At 54.7% G+C, this 14,607-nt stretch overlaps 5 protein-coding genes across 5 annotated transcripts; 1 reads left to right on the top strand and 4 right to left on the bottom strand.

The window, feature by feature from the left end:
• Window positions 1–9: 9 nt before the first annotated feature.
• PFLUO_LOCUS3924 (human AMSH/STAMBP protein ubiquitin specific-protease) lies at window positions 10–1,637 on the bottom strand (the record flags this gene model as incomplete). Its single annotated transcript, XM_073781223.1, has 3 exons — window positions 10–150; window positions 206–1,522; window positions 1,578–1,637. 3 exons carry the CDS (start codon window positions 1,635–1,637, stop codon window positions 10–12), a joined length of 1,518 nt encoding a protein of 505 aa, XP_073637999.1.
• A 5,958-nt stretch (window positions 1,638–7,595) lies between these two features.
• PFLUO_LOCUS3923 (origin recognition complex subunit 4) lies at window positions 7,596–9,718 on the bottom strand (the record flags this gene model as incomplete). The annotated part of the gene is made up of 2 exons (XM_073781220.1): window positions 7,596–8,198; window positions 8,255–9,718. 2 exons carry the CDS (start codon window positions 9,716–9,718, stop codon window positions 7,596–7,598), a joined length of 2,067 nt encoding a protein of 688 aa, XP_073637998.1.
• A 422-nt stretch (window positions 9,719–10,140) lies between these two features.
• Window positions 10,141–10,719, top strand: PFLUO_LOCUS3922 (uncharacterized protein; the record flags this gene model as incomplete). Its single annotated transcript, XM_073781219.1, has 2 exons — window positions 10,141–10,239; window positions 10,306–10,719. The coding sequence occupies 2 exons, from the start codon at window positions 10,141–10,143 to the stop codon at window positions 10,717–10,719; spliced, it is 513 nt and encodes a 170-aa protein (XP_073637997.1).
• A 319-nt stretch (window positions 10,720–11,038) lies between these two features.
• On the bottom strand, window positions 11,039–12,808 carry PFLUO_LOCUS3921 (Rab GDP dissociation inhibitor alpha; the record flags this gene model as incomplete). Its single annotated transcript, XM_073781218.1, has 8 exons — window positions 11,039–11,127; window positions 11,179–11,436; window positions 11,487–12,041; window positions 12,100–12,445; window positions 12,496–12,523; window positions 12,574–12,633; window positions 12,688–12,712; window positions 12,763–12,808. The coding sequence occupies 8 exons, from the start codon at window positions 12,806–12,808 to the stop codon at window positions 11,039–11,041; spliced, it is 1,407 nt and encodes a 468-aa protein (XP_073637996.1).
• A 323-nt stretch (window positions 12,809–13,131) lies between these two features.
• PFLUO_LOCUS3920 (54S ribosomal protein L4 mitochondrial) lies at window positions 13,132–13,892 on the bottom strand (the record flags this gene model as incomplete). The annotated part of the gene is made up of 3 exons (XM_073781217.1): window positions 13,132–13,260; window positions 13,321–13,487; window positions 13,541–13,892. 3 exons carry the CDS (start codon window positions 13,890–13,892, stop codon window positions 13,132–13,134), a joined length of 648 nt encoding a protein of 215 aa, XP_073637995.1.
• Window positions 13,893–14,607: the final 715 nt, after the last annotated feature.

Genomic DNA, 14,607 nt, shown 5'->3' with positions numbered 1-14,607 from the left:
GGGGACGTATCATGCCCGGGCCGAGCGGCTCATGGTGCGCTCCGGGAGGCCCTGAGTGGGCGAGTATGAGCGAGCAGAGGAGACGTCCACATCGTGTTCCTGGAGGACGACAGCATACTTGGGATCGCGCATAAACTTCGGTACAGAGTCCTAAAGAAGAAATTTAGTTAGCAGCATATAATTGGGAAGAAAGAAGAAGACGTACGCTAGCCATCAACTTGAAGACCGAGTTCTGAGCAAGCTCGAACAGACTCACGACTTCCTGGAGACTCTTGAACATCGACTCGTCATCTCCCACGGCCTTGGTCATACGACTAGCCAGGCTGTTACGCAAAGCATGGTCGATGTTCAATTCGCAGGGCGACCCAGGGGCCAGGAAAGCGTTGTACAAACCATAGGCTGCGGCCAGGGTCTCTCGGACCGAGTCTACCTTGTTGAATGTACCGATCTTCTCCGCCTTGTGGTAGTTGGTCGTGAACTCCGACACGTCGATATAGAAAGACAGATTCTCCTCACACAGCGAGTAGCGGAGGAATTCCCGGAAAAGAAGGCGAAGAGCCGGGTCTTGGAGGATATGCGTCAAACGAGAGTTGTTCGAGTCGCGCGGGATTCCTCGGTTGTCGTAGCCACTGTTGGTATCACGGGTCTTGTCACGAGCAATCCACCCGCACACGCGCTGGCCACGTTCGGTGATGCCGTAGATCGCATATTTGGAGGGCTGGAAAACAGCATTCCCGGAATCGGGGAATGACTTGTCATCCTGGATCATTGTGATCAAGCCGTACTTGACAAAGAGCTCGGCAATCAGGCAAGTTTCCCGGCGGTCGATGGTGGTGGAGCAATCCATCAGCCAATCGACCGCGGCCTTGCCGATAAACGTGTTGGTGTAGATCTTGCCATCCTGCAGCTTCCGTTCGCGGGCCATCTTCACCCCCACCATACCGTTGGCGTAATCGGTCAGCGAATCCGAGTCCGAAGTGGAAATGCTGCTCTTGATGTTGGGACCATCCTGGCCGGCGAAGCGGCGGAAGATCACCTCCATGGTGGCGCGATCCGGCGACAGCTTGTCGGTATCGACATCGCGCTCCAGGGTAACCAACTGCATGGTGTTGCGCGGGGACTCCAGGACAGACATGACGTGGCGCGCGGTGATACCATTGCGCTGGCAGAAACGCTGCAGGATGTTGATACCCTTGGGCGTGAGCTGGAACAGGGCGCCCTTGAGCGGGAAGACCATGGACAGCTTGCCATCCACGGTCTCGATGAACCGGGCATCCAGGAATCGCTGGCAAACCGAGCGGGCCATTTCCTTGGCCATGGAGAAAGTGGTGGTCGTGGTGGTGGTGACAATGCGAGACGGGTCCTTGGGATCGGGCATGCGATTGGATTGGGAGAACTTGAGCGAGCCCAGGTTGTTGATGGCCTCTTCTGAGGTGAAAGTGTGGTCGTAACGGGTAAACCGGACCCGGTGCGAATCCAACTTCAAGCTGACCATGAGGGTGGAGAAGAGGTCTTTGAAATCCTGAGACGGTTGTCAGTATCCAATGAAAGGCACCCATCCATACGATCGCACTTACCTTGGTGAAAGGACGGTCATCTTCGGTCATGCGCAACAAGCGCGATGAGGTTTGATGCATTTTGGAGGGGAGAGCCGGCTGGGCTGGGCGGCTGTCCTGAGGAGGTGTCGGAAGGCGCGAGACGTTCGGGCGACGCCTGGGGAACGGTTCGGCCGGCGCCGGAGAGGAGGCACGCGAAGTGTCCAAGGACAATTGATCACTGCTGATGCTTCTGGCGGACAGTGGCGGGGTCACCGGCAACACGGTTGGCAGCGGAGGCTTTTGGGAGGCCGACAAATTGGCGAGCGTACTGGACGATTTCCCCCGGGCCAAGGCAGCAAAGGAGGGACGAGAGCGTGAGGAGCAGGTGGTCGTGGTGTTCGTCGGAGAAATGATGACAGAAGAGGAAGACGAGGGAGTGCGGGTCAGGGTGGGAATGTGAGTAGGGAAGAAAGGGTCGGGAAGGATTGGAGGAAGAGGCAGAGAATCTTCTCGGCAGTGGCTCCCGGAAGATATGGTTGGCATTGGATGGGGTGGAACAGGCAAGGGCAGGGCAGGGAAGGGAAGGACGCGGATTGCGCCGATCGGGGGACAAAGAAGGGGGCACAAAATAATAATGGGTGTGGAAGGAAACAAGGGGAACGGGAAAAAGGGGGGAATGGTTTCTTTTTGTTTGGAGGGCAACAACACGATGAAACCTACAGGAGTGACGGGAGAAGGAAGGGAAGAAATTCTGCAGAGTCCTTGACCCACTGGCCACGCGAACTGCGGCGTGGTCGGGGTCTTACTACATCCTACGAGGCATGGGCCCTTCTGGTGTCTCTGGCTAAGTGCTTCTGTCTTCGAACCTACTCGTCCTCCGCGACCACGACGACTTCCGTCCACCCTCCGGAGTCCATCTCACTCCCTCACGGGCAAGAGAAGTGGAGCGGTAATACCAATACCAAGGGTGGTGAAATCATTGAGCACATCCGACCCAGGGAACCCGGCTGCAGGGATCGTCGCTCTGCCTATGATGATTGCAGGAAATGCCCGCCGAGCACGCACCACGTGGGAATCCTTTCTCAGCCTCCCCGTGTTGGGTCAAACACCAACCTTATCGCGGGTCGCCACTGGACACTAGTTCGGTTCGGGGGGGAGAACGAGTCCCCGACCAGTCCCGTATTCGTACGTCTCGAGCGGCTAGTCCGGAGTAGGCAGTACCTGCTAATCATGTATACCCATCAGCTAGCCTTCCATGCCTTCTTTTTGACGGTTCCACGCCCACGTGGAGTCTTGGCGGCGGTACAATCTCGCTTGTTCCTTCGCGCCGACAACCCGTTTGTTTCATCGCTTTGTTTGATGTTCGTCCTCAACCCGTGCGTGGGGGGATAGGAATGATTCAGGCGCCGACCCGTAGCCTCTCGGAGGGTCGGTGCCCGCGCCGGAAGATCCAGGCACCCAACCATGATCCATTCCGGTCTCACACATCCGACACGTCAGCGGTGGTGTCGCGCGACGAGGCAGTGTTGGGGAGTCATCGATCCTTCGCCTTTCGATAAAGCTGTCGCTAGAATCTTTCTAGAGGCGAAACTCTGCGATACATCCAATCGATGTATTCAGCCGATCCTCTTGCCACGTGGATTGGGACAGGGGGTGGGTGCGTGGATCATTGACCATCCATGCGGACTAGTCGGTAAACAACACCCCTACACCGGCCAGGACGCAAAATTGGGGCCACCAGGGGCCAATAGTGCCCTGGACCCGACCGAGCATATCCGATAGGGCCCCTCCAAATTAAATGATCGCTGAGGCTCTGACTCCGTACCCCCAACAGATGGGGGCCAGTGTTAAAATAAAAGTGGTTGGCCAGGATGCATGGCTGGCCTAACGACTGCTAGCAGCGCGACTACGAGAGTCTAAGCCACGTTGTAGGCTAGTGCAGTGTGGGGCCCGCGGTCCATACTAGCCCGACAGAGTTAAGATCAGACGGCTGCGTATTATTCTTTTGGGCCAGTGGAAATAGTCCATACAGACAGACGCCGGAGGTTTTTCCATTTGAGCACAAAGTTGCGGTCAGACGGTTTCAACGACCCAAGTAGTGAGAGTCAGTCGATCCTGGTGTTGATCGTCATCACACTATCCCTGACTGCCACGCGACGGCGGCGGTGTCAGACTTGCTCAGGGGTGCGCCAGACGGTCGGTCTGTCCTCTAGGGTGCAGGCCTGATTCGTGGGACTGAAGGGAAAATTAAAGCACGGCCATCACGGCACCTGGGCGCGCCTTAGGTGCCGATAGCGCTGGTGATAGTTTGAGAGAGCCCCTGGCATGTTCAGTTGGAATAATAATCATAATAATAATCATCCAGCATTCGTTCAGTCGCCCCTAAGTTAGGCTGGAATGGTCCGTCAGTGCCCCTCCTCTCGAAACTATAGAACAGTAGAAAGTGCCGTGGTCCCCGGACAGCAGCGTGTGGGGAAGCAAGTGTATACCAGTCATGTCACGATCTCTCTCTCTCCCCCCTCTCTGCCACGTGGAGTGCCCTAGGACGATCGCCTATCCCTTCTCCGGCACGCACTCACTGCGCCTGCCGCCATGTGGCTGCCTCCTGGATCGGAGAGAGCAGGGATGACCATCCGGGGGCGAGGGACCTCTCCAATACAGAGCATAGCAGGATTATGCACGGTACAAAATTGAGTGATCCTTACTTACGATCCGGCACGGCGGTTTGGCTCCGGTTGCATGGCGTAGACCAATCCAAAGATGGAACTACAACGCGTAACCATCCCGTTTCCCACTATTTTAGTTAGTTGTGTCGGAAGTTTTGGCTGTTTTATTTTCGGCCCCCAATTTGTGAATCACCGGGAGAAAAAGAGGGGGGGCTCTGCGCGCTGTCCGTTTCTCGGGCCTCCCATGAGTCGTGTTTCACACGATCGGCGCGGCTTGTGGTGAGCCAATGGCTCTAGGGCCGAATCGTTCATACAATGTTACAAAACATTGTACCCACCTGCTCGATCGAGACGTGGCGTGCGAGGGTTGAGTACATACATACTGGGTAGGTAGTAGTGAGTGCGTCATAGACTCTGGTAAATGAGATCTGGAATCGGAGAAACAAGCCCAGATCAATCTGAGATCAATCTGAGCCGAACCGCTCCTGACCCTTTACCAGCGATCCAGTTCGGCCAGAGCGGACTCCAGAGCAGCGTTACCGCAGCGGGGGTCGCATGATTCCAAATGTCGCGGCCAATAGTGTTTCTGCAGGGTAAGGGAAAAAAAAAGGAAAAAGCAAAAAATACGGGGGAAGTCCGAGGTGGCGAGACTTCGGATTGGCACTAGCACCATTCCAGAATTTTTCTGGAAGACCCTAAGAAGCACCGCCTTCAGGCTGAGCCATGGATCGGTCTGGTCCACCATCTATCTCCTGCGGCCTATCTAAGCCTCCCGGATATCAGAAGCGATTGGGAAAGAAGTGACAGTAGAACAATCCAATTATTGGGGCTCGGAGAAATTCGGTGGTGTCCCTTTTTGTTTCGTCTTTGTTCCTGATTTACCTGCCTTGGCAAGAGGTACCATTCGACCGAAGCTCGGCGGGAGTTGCCGGACTGCCGACTCGAGTTATTGATTATTGTGTGCTTCTGGTAAGGTGGTCTGTCATTCAGCAGGAGTCCCGAATAGGAGAAAAGAGAGAGGGCGTATGTACGGAGTAAGGATTTACGATTCCTTTCGCCCGGATATATTTCAACCCCACGTGGGGTTCCCTGCGAGATGTCGCAATCGAGGATCAGGAGGTACATCTAACATCATCCAAAGGCTTCGCTAGTGGGTGAGGTGGAAGATCGCACGAATCAATTGACCAGGGTTTGCGATCATGACTTGCATCAGTCGATCCTCCTTTCACCGGGTGAGGGAAGAAGGATGTAAATCATCTGCAAGTCCGCCATCTTTCTGTAGGAGCATGTCTGTCCTGGGGGCCAAAAGGGCCATGGTATAATCATGATATTGTGTAGGACTGCCCAATGATGGTAAATCTCCACTGCTGCACACCATCAGGCAGAGTGATTATTCCTCCACATCCGTCCAATCCGGTCCTTCTCTCTCTCTCCGCCATGCCTAGCGAAGGCCGAGCAAATTCCGTTGATGTGCAGTCGCCAATGCAACAAACTTCTGCAGATGTACTCCTCCTTCGCCACTAACTGCAACCGTCGATATTTTCCACCACGCAAGGCAAATATGGCGTCATGAGGGGGTGATGTCTTCCAAACCGTCAAACACGGCTCGTAGAGTGTCTGATCGACTCCCTTCTGCGAGTTGACGAGTGCATGGACGGCGACGGCGGAGATGATGGACTGTGATCGCCCTTCGGAGGACGAATCACAGCGCCACCGTGGCGTTTCTTCACGGTGACGATCCCTGCTCCCCTCCTCTCTTTTACCCGGTTTCTGTCCATCTGACACTCAAATACTGGGCGGCGATCTTCTCAACCGGAAGACCACAATTGTTCGATGGACAGTACATAATATGCATCATGTTCCGCCACTGGCACCGACCAATCAATTAGTCTGAGTTGACCGTTCCAAAACACACTTCACGATCCTGCCCGTGCTGGGGTAGGACGGGACGAGAATGCACCACCGCAAGCGGGGTTGAATACATCTCCATCATACCTCGGCAACCGCCGTCCAGTCTGTCAAATTCCTTCTTCTTCAGTCCAGCCCTGCCTGTGTATGCGTGTACGTGGTGCCGACGGTCGCTGGCCGTGTTGCAGCCATGTCGCACAGATTCCTTGCAGGGCCCAAAATACAGTTCTCGGCCAGCTTTTTCTTTGTTTTGTTTTTTCGCCTCTAGTCGTTTCCGCAAGGGCTGGACCGGGCCACCTGTGCAACGACCCCGAATACCGATCTGCAGCCTGCAGCAATGGCTGGGTGGATTGCCAACGGCCCGTTCGGTGCTGTTCTACGACCAGACGGGAAGGTCGATTGGCTTGGGGTGGTTGGGTGCATTCTGCATGATCACTCGAAGGAGACAGCCGATAGCCGACGGGTGTCTAGGACATGTATACAGTAGGTACACATCGTGTAGAACACGTAGTCACTGCATAGCAGTCCAGCAAGCCACACAGCAATAAACCCGGATAAACGGCTATGGGACGAAACTATTGATTGGTCTATTCCAAAACCACGCGCGGCTTGCAGACTCGTCGCATGGTACCCCAGTCGCCCACAACCCCCCCATGCGCCTCCTTGCATGCTTAGTATGGACAAGTCACTTCAGACACATGGCGCATCGCATGCTTACCTGCTTTTAGTCTAGCCGTATCCCTGTAGGACGATTGGCAATCAATTGTGGATGCCTTGGTAATGAGAAGGGGGTCACGGACAATACCGCTTGTTTTCGAGAAGAGCAGGTTTGAGGGTGTTAGTTAGGTGTGCCAATGTGGGTGTGCACTGCTGTGGATTTGGGCCTAGAGATTCTCGGATTCGAAATTATATAGTGATAGATATAGTGCTAGAATATATATACATTTTCTATGTACCTTCCACACATGGCCAGTGTTTTTTCACGGCAAATTGGAATTCAATGAGCATGTTCTCTGGGTCTTTCTTCCTGTAGTGTATGTGTAGATGTCTGTTGTATTGGCTCAAAGAGCAATGCTTTAAGGCGTGCCTTCCGATGGGCACACGAACAGATCCTAATATGATAAGACACACAGTGCAGATGATCATTGTGCCTTGTGACCCGAGGTGTCAATTCAGGACCAAGGAAGGTCAACAGACCAACCCGGAATCTTCACTCGGCCGACTCTTTGCTGGCTGGGGTTATTATTGGTGTGTTTACCGTGCTATAAGAGATCTTGATTTAGGACGTAGATGCTGGTGAGGGTTAGGTGTTTACAGGGTCTAAAATGAAGCGGTATACAACCTTGAAAAGTGGATATTGAACAGGATCAGGTATCAAAATCCAGCTCTATAGACGCAAATGCAATACAGCTTGAGCCTTCCCGATCGATAATACGCCATGGCTCTATCACCACTTTCGCAGGTGTAGACAGATTCCTTCAGATCAACCATCGCGCCACCACTGACCGAGTGAGCCACCCTTACCCGCCGTCTCAACCACTTCCTCAAAGCTGATTTCCACTCGGAACATTTGAGCATCTGCCGTGCCATTCCCTGATCCCGTCGGTGTGACAAGACCCCATCGAACGAGCTTCTCCCACGCCTCCCGGGCCACATCCCTCCCCCAGACCCGACCAGGCGTCGCAGCAGCGCCAGACACCGATGCGGACGCTTTGGCCGTGGTAAGCAACCGCGCGTACTCCGCGTAGGCGGCGGGAAACGAAAGTGCCAGGCTCTGTGCTCCGTCAAGGCCTGGGTCGAAGATGGCTGATAGCCGGGTTGCTGCTAGCAGTAGAGCTAGTGGGAGCGATGAAGGGCTGGATTGGGTTGTGATGGATGTGGAGAAGGGGAGCGGAGCCGGGTCGGGGCATGATAGAGGCTCGGATGCGAAGGCTTGGGGTGTCGGGATCTTGCATTCGTCTGCGTAGGTGCTGTGGTGGAGGTCGCTGATGGGCAGGAGGGCGCCGGTGAAGAACTCCTTGACGGATTTGGTTTGGTAGAAGATCCGTTTCAGATGCATTTGGAAGTCCACGTCCTCCGAAAGATCCTGTTGTGTCTGATGTTAGCATCAAGTGAGAGACGATCAAGAATAATAAATCGAACCTTGAGATATGCCTTCCAGCCCTCGAGTAGTGTCTTCCATCCACGCGACTCGGCAATTTGCTCACACTCACTGTCCTCAAGATCCAGACCTGCCAGACAGATATTCGAGAAAGTCTCGAACGATCTGGGAAGCGGGATGTACACATATCGATGGCTGAAACGACTTTTGACTCGCTTCTCCAGCATCTCAGTCACATCCACCTTGGTGGTCAGCCCGAGCACGGCAACCGGGGCTTTGCGGGCCTGAGCGATATCGAACAGATTGTACAGCAGGGTCTGTCGTGGATGGGTCACGAATAAATCGAATTCATCCAAAATAATCACCACCGCCTTGGCGGCAGTCACCGCTCCTCCCTCTCCAGAGGGCCCGAAAATATCTTCGGGGTGTGATAAGAGAGCTAGCAGGGTTGCCATCGTGTCGGCGTAGGAGCTGACCTTTGCCACGTCGTCTTCGGTGTCGGTCTCTCGACCGAGTTGGCGCCACATTTCCCGCAAGGCCAGCCGGTCATCCGTGTGCAAGAAGCCATTGAGACGCACGACGTGGAAATCGTTGCCGTGCTGCTTTCTCAGAGATGAGAGGGCCGTCTCGACAACCGTGGTCTTCCCGCATCCTCTTGATCCAAGCAGTAACATCGAATTACCCTCGCCAGCAGTGACGGTCTGCTCGACCAATTGATGCACTTTCTGGTACTCGCTTTCCAGGCCATGCACTGGGACTTGCCGTTTGCCCGACAATTTATCAAGAATGACGCTCGTGAGCGTGCGTACTTCATCGTGGTGCCCATTCTGACACAGTGCCTGGAACTTGGCGGCATATTCAGGCACTGGCTCAACCGCGTCGACTGGTTCCATTGCATCTGGTTGGTCTTGCTGCAGGTCTTGCTGGAGTTGCATTGCAACGAGATCATCGAGACCATCGTTAAATTCGTTAGGAGAAGATGATCGATTCGCATCGCCGTTGAGTCCGCCTTTCGCCGTACTCCTCCTTGATCTGGTCCTGGCGAGTGACCCTTTAGCTGCTGGCTGAATATCCACATCCATGTCACCCTCGTCCATATCCGGACTCTTTCTGGGTCGCTGTGCACCTCTAGCCGCACGCGCGCTCCTCGGCGTAGCGGCTGCTCTGCGACTCGGCGTCGTCACACCACCCTCGTCAAGCTTTTTGGGTGTTTTGCGCGGCCGTCCAGTTGACCGCGCGCCGCCTGTTCTACCAGGAGTCACCTCATCGATATCAAGGTCCAAGTCATCCTCCACAAGCCCATTGCCGCCGCGAGTCGATCGACGCCGGGGCGTTCGTTTCGGAGCCGGTGCGAAATCCTCATCTTCTTCGTCGTCCTCTGCGGCGTCGGGAGACGACGGCGCCGAGAAGTCCTGGTCGTCGTCCTCCATTTTGATATCGCCATCTTCGTCGGAGGTCGGCTCTTCGGAGACCTTCCTCCGCTTCGAGGCACGAGGGTCTCTCATGGTTGGAATTGGGTTGGTGGGAGGTTAACAACAAGGGTGCAAGGAGCTCCGATTGTTTGTCCGCCGATAAGCCCAGGGAGCGCAGTTTGCCGCCTCAGGCCAAAACGCGTTGACGCGAGGCCAGTGATTGTTTCTCATCGTGAAAGCATATAAGCTTGAACGGTTTTATAGGTACAATAATCATCATCATCATCATCATGGACACAACCAACACCCACTCTCCACGGACCGAGCCAGCCATTTGGACCGGCATGCTCCGTCGGCAACCTGGCGTATCCGTGGCGCGAGATAAGCCGAGGTCCCTGGGTTCGGCCTCGAATTAATTCAGATCGGAATAAGCGCTTCACTCACGACTCACTCACGACAGCACCTTGTTTCTCCGTTTAGAACTGCATAGCACTACATACACATCTATACACACCATGTCTGAGCCCGGCGTCAGCCCTCCATCCCGCCAGATGGACGAGTTCGAGGAATTGGTCTTCGAGTATACCCGGCGGATGGGCCTGGTCGACAACGACGTCGGTCCCCCCTCTGTCTCTCTCCCTCGCTCACTCGCCCAGTGAACTAACCACATGTCATATTAGCACTGGGGCTTCAACGGACAAGAATGCTCCCTCCGCTTCGAAAGCGCCACGCTTGGCCCGCCCGCCAAAGTCTCCTTCCTCTTCACCATCGTCCCCTCGCTAAGCAACTACATGGGCAATCTGCACGGCGGCTGTGCGGCGACCCTGATCGATGTGCTCTCGACGACAATCCTGCTCGGTGTCTCGGAGCCGGGCAAGTTCTCGTTCGGCGGCGTGAGCCGGAATCTCAAATTGACGTATCTGCGTCCCGTGCCGACCGGATCGGAGGTACGGCTTGTCTGTGAGATTGTTCATGTCGGTAAACGGTTGGCGCTCCTAAGGGCGGAGATCCAGAAGGCTGATACCGGAGATGTTTGTGTGGTTGGGGAGCATGAGAAGGCGAATACGGATCCGGAGATTACGCAGAAGATTTGATTTAGATGGGACACTTAGTTGGCTGAATAGATGGGACGGTTTTAGTGTATAGTTTAGAGCTTTGTTTGTCTTGTTGTTTGTGATACCAGCGGAGCTGCCAATTGCTACAAATTCATTTACGATAGAAACATCATCTCCATCCTGATACGCAATGACAGGGCATATATATGGCCATTGGTGTGAAAGGTCCAGAGAGGCAGTGTTGGAGGCGAAGGAGCGGAAAATAACTATCAAGAAGAGCATCAAACAGATCCAAGAGGAATATAATCAACCCAGCATCTAAGCAGCAAATAGAATATCCGATTGAACATGGCTCTCTTTACTCCTGAACGAGCTGCTGGTCTTCCCGGAGCCCTTCCACCACCAGCTCCTCGCCCGCCGCGCGACGGTACATGTCCCGCACGTCATCTACAGCAGATCGAATTAGCGGAATCGCAACGAGTCATGAAAGAGACTTACCGGTGGTGGTTTCAAAGTGCGACGTCGCATCGTAGCTCTTGGAGATGAAGATGTTGTCCTTCGCGCCGCTCTCGAGAGGCTCGTACAGCGGGATCGGGGGGCCCATGAACTTCTCCTCAATCTGGCCCAGGCGCTCGAAGCCGGGCTCCAGCTCCAGGTGGTGGTTGGCGTCATTCTCGGCAATGGTGGAGACAATGGCAATGTAGTAGCCCTTGGGGCAGACGTTGTGGGCCGACGAGACCATCGCGATGTAGATATCTAGAGCCATGATTAGCGGGATCATGAGATAGTCAGATGTTGGTCCCTACCGTGCTTCCGTCCAACCTGGGACTGGGGGATAATCAGCTGCAGCGAGTCGCTGCCGTCGGTCTTGTCAATGGGGTGCTTCAGGATACAAATGGCCTTCAGCAGGTACGCGGTGACCTTGGCCTTGCTGGGGAAGTAAGAAGGATCGCAGATAATCTTCTTCGTCTTCGTCTCGAACTTCATGGCATCGGTCCCCTCATCACGATCCTTCATGGTGGCCTTGATGCCGGACACCTTGCCGCTGTCGTCGTAGAGCACCTCGTCGACGTGGGTGTTCAACATGTAAGTGCCACCATAGATGGCCGAGAGACGGGCAAAGCCCTGCGGAAGCTCGCCCAGGCCGTAGAGAGGATAGATGTAGGGCGACTTGCCGTAGCGCGCCATGGAGTTGACGTACAGGCGGATGCGGTTGATGGTTTCAGCGGCCATGCCGGACGTGTTGATGTATTCATCCGATGGGAACAAAGCCATGGAGTGACCGACAAAGTCCCGAGTATTATCCTCCAGACCGAACTTGTCATAGACCTCCTTCATCGTGCACGATCCGATATTGAGACCTGTTGGGGTTCTTAGTATGCAGCCATTATTTTATTGTTGCGGTCCCAGATTACATACCCTGGTGAGTGGCAGGATTGTCCTCCTTGAACTCGCCAACCCACTCCAGGAACTTCTTGGCCCGACGCTTCTCGAACAATCCCATCAGAGACGAGCGCAGAGCCTCGCCAGCATCCGAGGGAACCTTGGCCACAGTCGTCTTGTTGCCCTTGCCTTGTTGGACGTAGCTGCCTGCAATCTGCTTGAACTCCAGGTACTGTGTGACGTTGGTAGACACCAGAATGTTTGTCAACTCGCCGTTGGCCATCAGCAGCTTCGGGACCAGATCGATGTTCCAGTCGTTGACGCGCCCGTACTTCTTCCAAGGTTCCTCGCCGGGGCGGACATTGCCATATTTCTTGAACAGCTGCAAGAGAGATTAGCAGGGTACAACAGACATTCCCGCAGTGGTCCTACTGTCTCAATGTTGACCGAAGCCGCCTCACTAAGCTCGTGGTTAGTGGCCGTTGGAGATGGGCAAAGCTACCCACTTACCCGCCGTAGTGATCATTGCGATCGATGTGAAGAACCTTGTTGCCCTTCACACTCAGGACACTGAACCAGAATTAATATGAGCTGCCCCAGTAGGAGACCCGCAGCGATACTCACCCAGACAGCACACACTCGGTCAAGCCTAGCGAGCGTTAGGACGGGCGTTGCAGGATGGCGGGGTAGGCAACTTACCAGTGCCGAGCACCACAACATCGTACTCTGGAGCAATCTCATCCATGGTGAACAATAAGGGTAGGAATTTCCAAAGATGGGAAACCGAGAGGTAGAGGGAAAGGGGGATGAGGGAGGGAGAGAAGAAAAGAAACGAGACTCCTGGAGAGCTGCTTGCCCCCCGCGGATCGTCGAAGCGGTAAGTCAACGGGACTAGACTATTGGACTCCACTGACAGTTACCTCAGTGACCAGATCATGCTCCTATTTTTATGCGATGAGGGAATCATATTGGATCTAATTCTGGTCCTAATCCCTGAGGAAGACCAAATGCTGTCATCCGAGATGGATGGTGTATAATGTACATGCGAAATAACTACCCGGGATAGAATTACAAGGTCTCCTCACTCTCGATGCTGCTCTCAGGCCGATAGCCCTTGGCGTGCAGCCGCTTTGCATCCTCATAGGCATACCACCGCTCACGTAGGACATACTTGATCGCTTCCATAGTGCGTCGGATCTAGTAGAGCAACAGCTGTTAGTAAGAAGAAGAAGAGCAAGAAGTCCAGGCATGACGTACCGCGTTGTCCCGCTCCTCAGACTCGTGCGCACCGTATCCAGGCTTGAATCGCTCTCTCTCGTAGTTCGACGTGGCGATGCGATTGCGTTCCTTGACACAAACCCACCACAGGGAATGGATGTCCTCCCAGGACTTCTCGCGGAGTTCTTGGATAGCCCACGGGCGACCTGTTTGAAGATCCGTTAGACGTGAATGGCAGAGATCATCGTGCAACACGAACCAAAATCCATATCGTATTCTGGGTCGCTCAATGCCTCGTGGTTGGGCGGGAAGAAGCCCCAGAGGCCGTGGTTCGGGTTGGGGTCCCGGGGCTTCATGTCTTCTGGTGACACCGGCTTGGGCAATGGGTATTTCGACACACTCAGAGGGTATCTGGGACCAGTGCGGTGGATGGCTGACACGGCTCGGTTTTTGTTCAGGTCGCGCGCAGCAACGGCTGTTGACGAAAAGCTCGAGGACTGGCCCGACCGGCTCGAGGGGAAATGCAGTGATGGCGCCAGGTAGGGTGGAGGCAGTTCTGCCAGAGCTAGGCGGCCATGGCCAGCTAGACGGGCCACAGACTGCCGCTGCATGGTGGATGGTGGTGAGGGAGTGAGTGAACGAATGGGTGAACAACCACAGCCCTTTTTTCTGCCTGCGAGGCAGAACAGAGAAGGCGGCGGAAATATCACGTGATGGCAGCCGGGCGGCAGAAGAGCCAGTGATCCATCGGTTCGCTCTGATCGTCTGCTGTCTTTCCCCCACGAATCTTCGCAATTCTACCCTCTGCACCGGTTTCCTTTTTCTGTCGGTTCAATCGCTGGCAACCCCTTCTCCTAACCTTCCCTTGTCCTGCGCTGAGTCCTGCGGCTGTGCTCGGTTGGCCTGTGCACCCACAGTATCCGCGCGCCTAATCGCCCAATCGACACTCTCCACCTCCAAGCAGCGGGACGCCGCATCAGGTCTCAAGACACCCTTTGAACGGCCATCCCTCGACTCAACCTCCTCCGACCTCTCGTTTGGCCAACAGTCTACTCTCAGGCAGAATCTGAGAGAGTCTCACCCGCGCTCAAGTTGAGGTGCCAACCATGAACAGACCAGGTGTGTCATTTTCACTTCTGCTGCTGAACCCTCCACCGATCCTGCTTCCACGACCGGAGAAGGGCCTTAGGGGCTCCTACATGTGCTTCTCTTGTCATCCGTTACCTTGCACTGTGATCGACATGAGCAAAATCTCCAGGATCGCGCTCTGCTCTTTTATTACTCCAATGGCAGGTCTCGTGCAGGTTCTCCATTTTGCGACCGAGA

The sequence above is a fragment of the Penicillium psychrofluorescens genome (genome assembly GCF_964197705.1).
Source record: "Penicillium psychrofluorescens genome assembly, chromosome: 2".
Classification (NCBI taxonomy): Eukaryota; Fungi; Ascomycota; class Eurotiomycetes; order Eurotiales; family Aspergillaceae; genus Penicillium; species Penicillium psychrofluorescens.
Note: the sequence above shows the minus strand (reverse complement) of the source record. Positions and strands in the feature narration are given on the sequence as shown.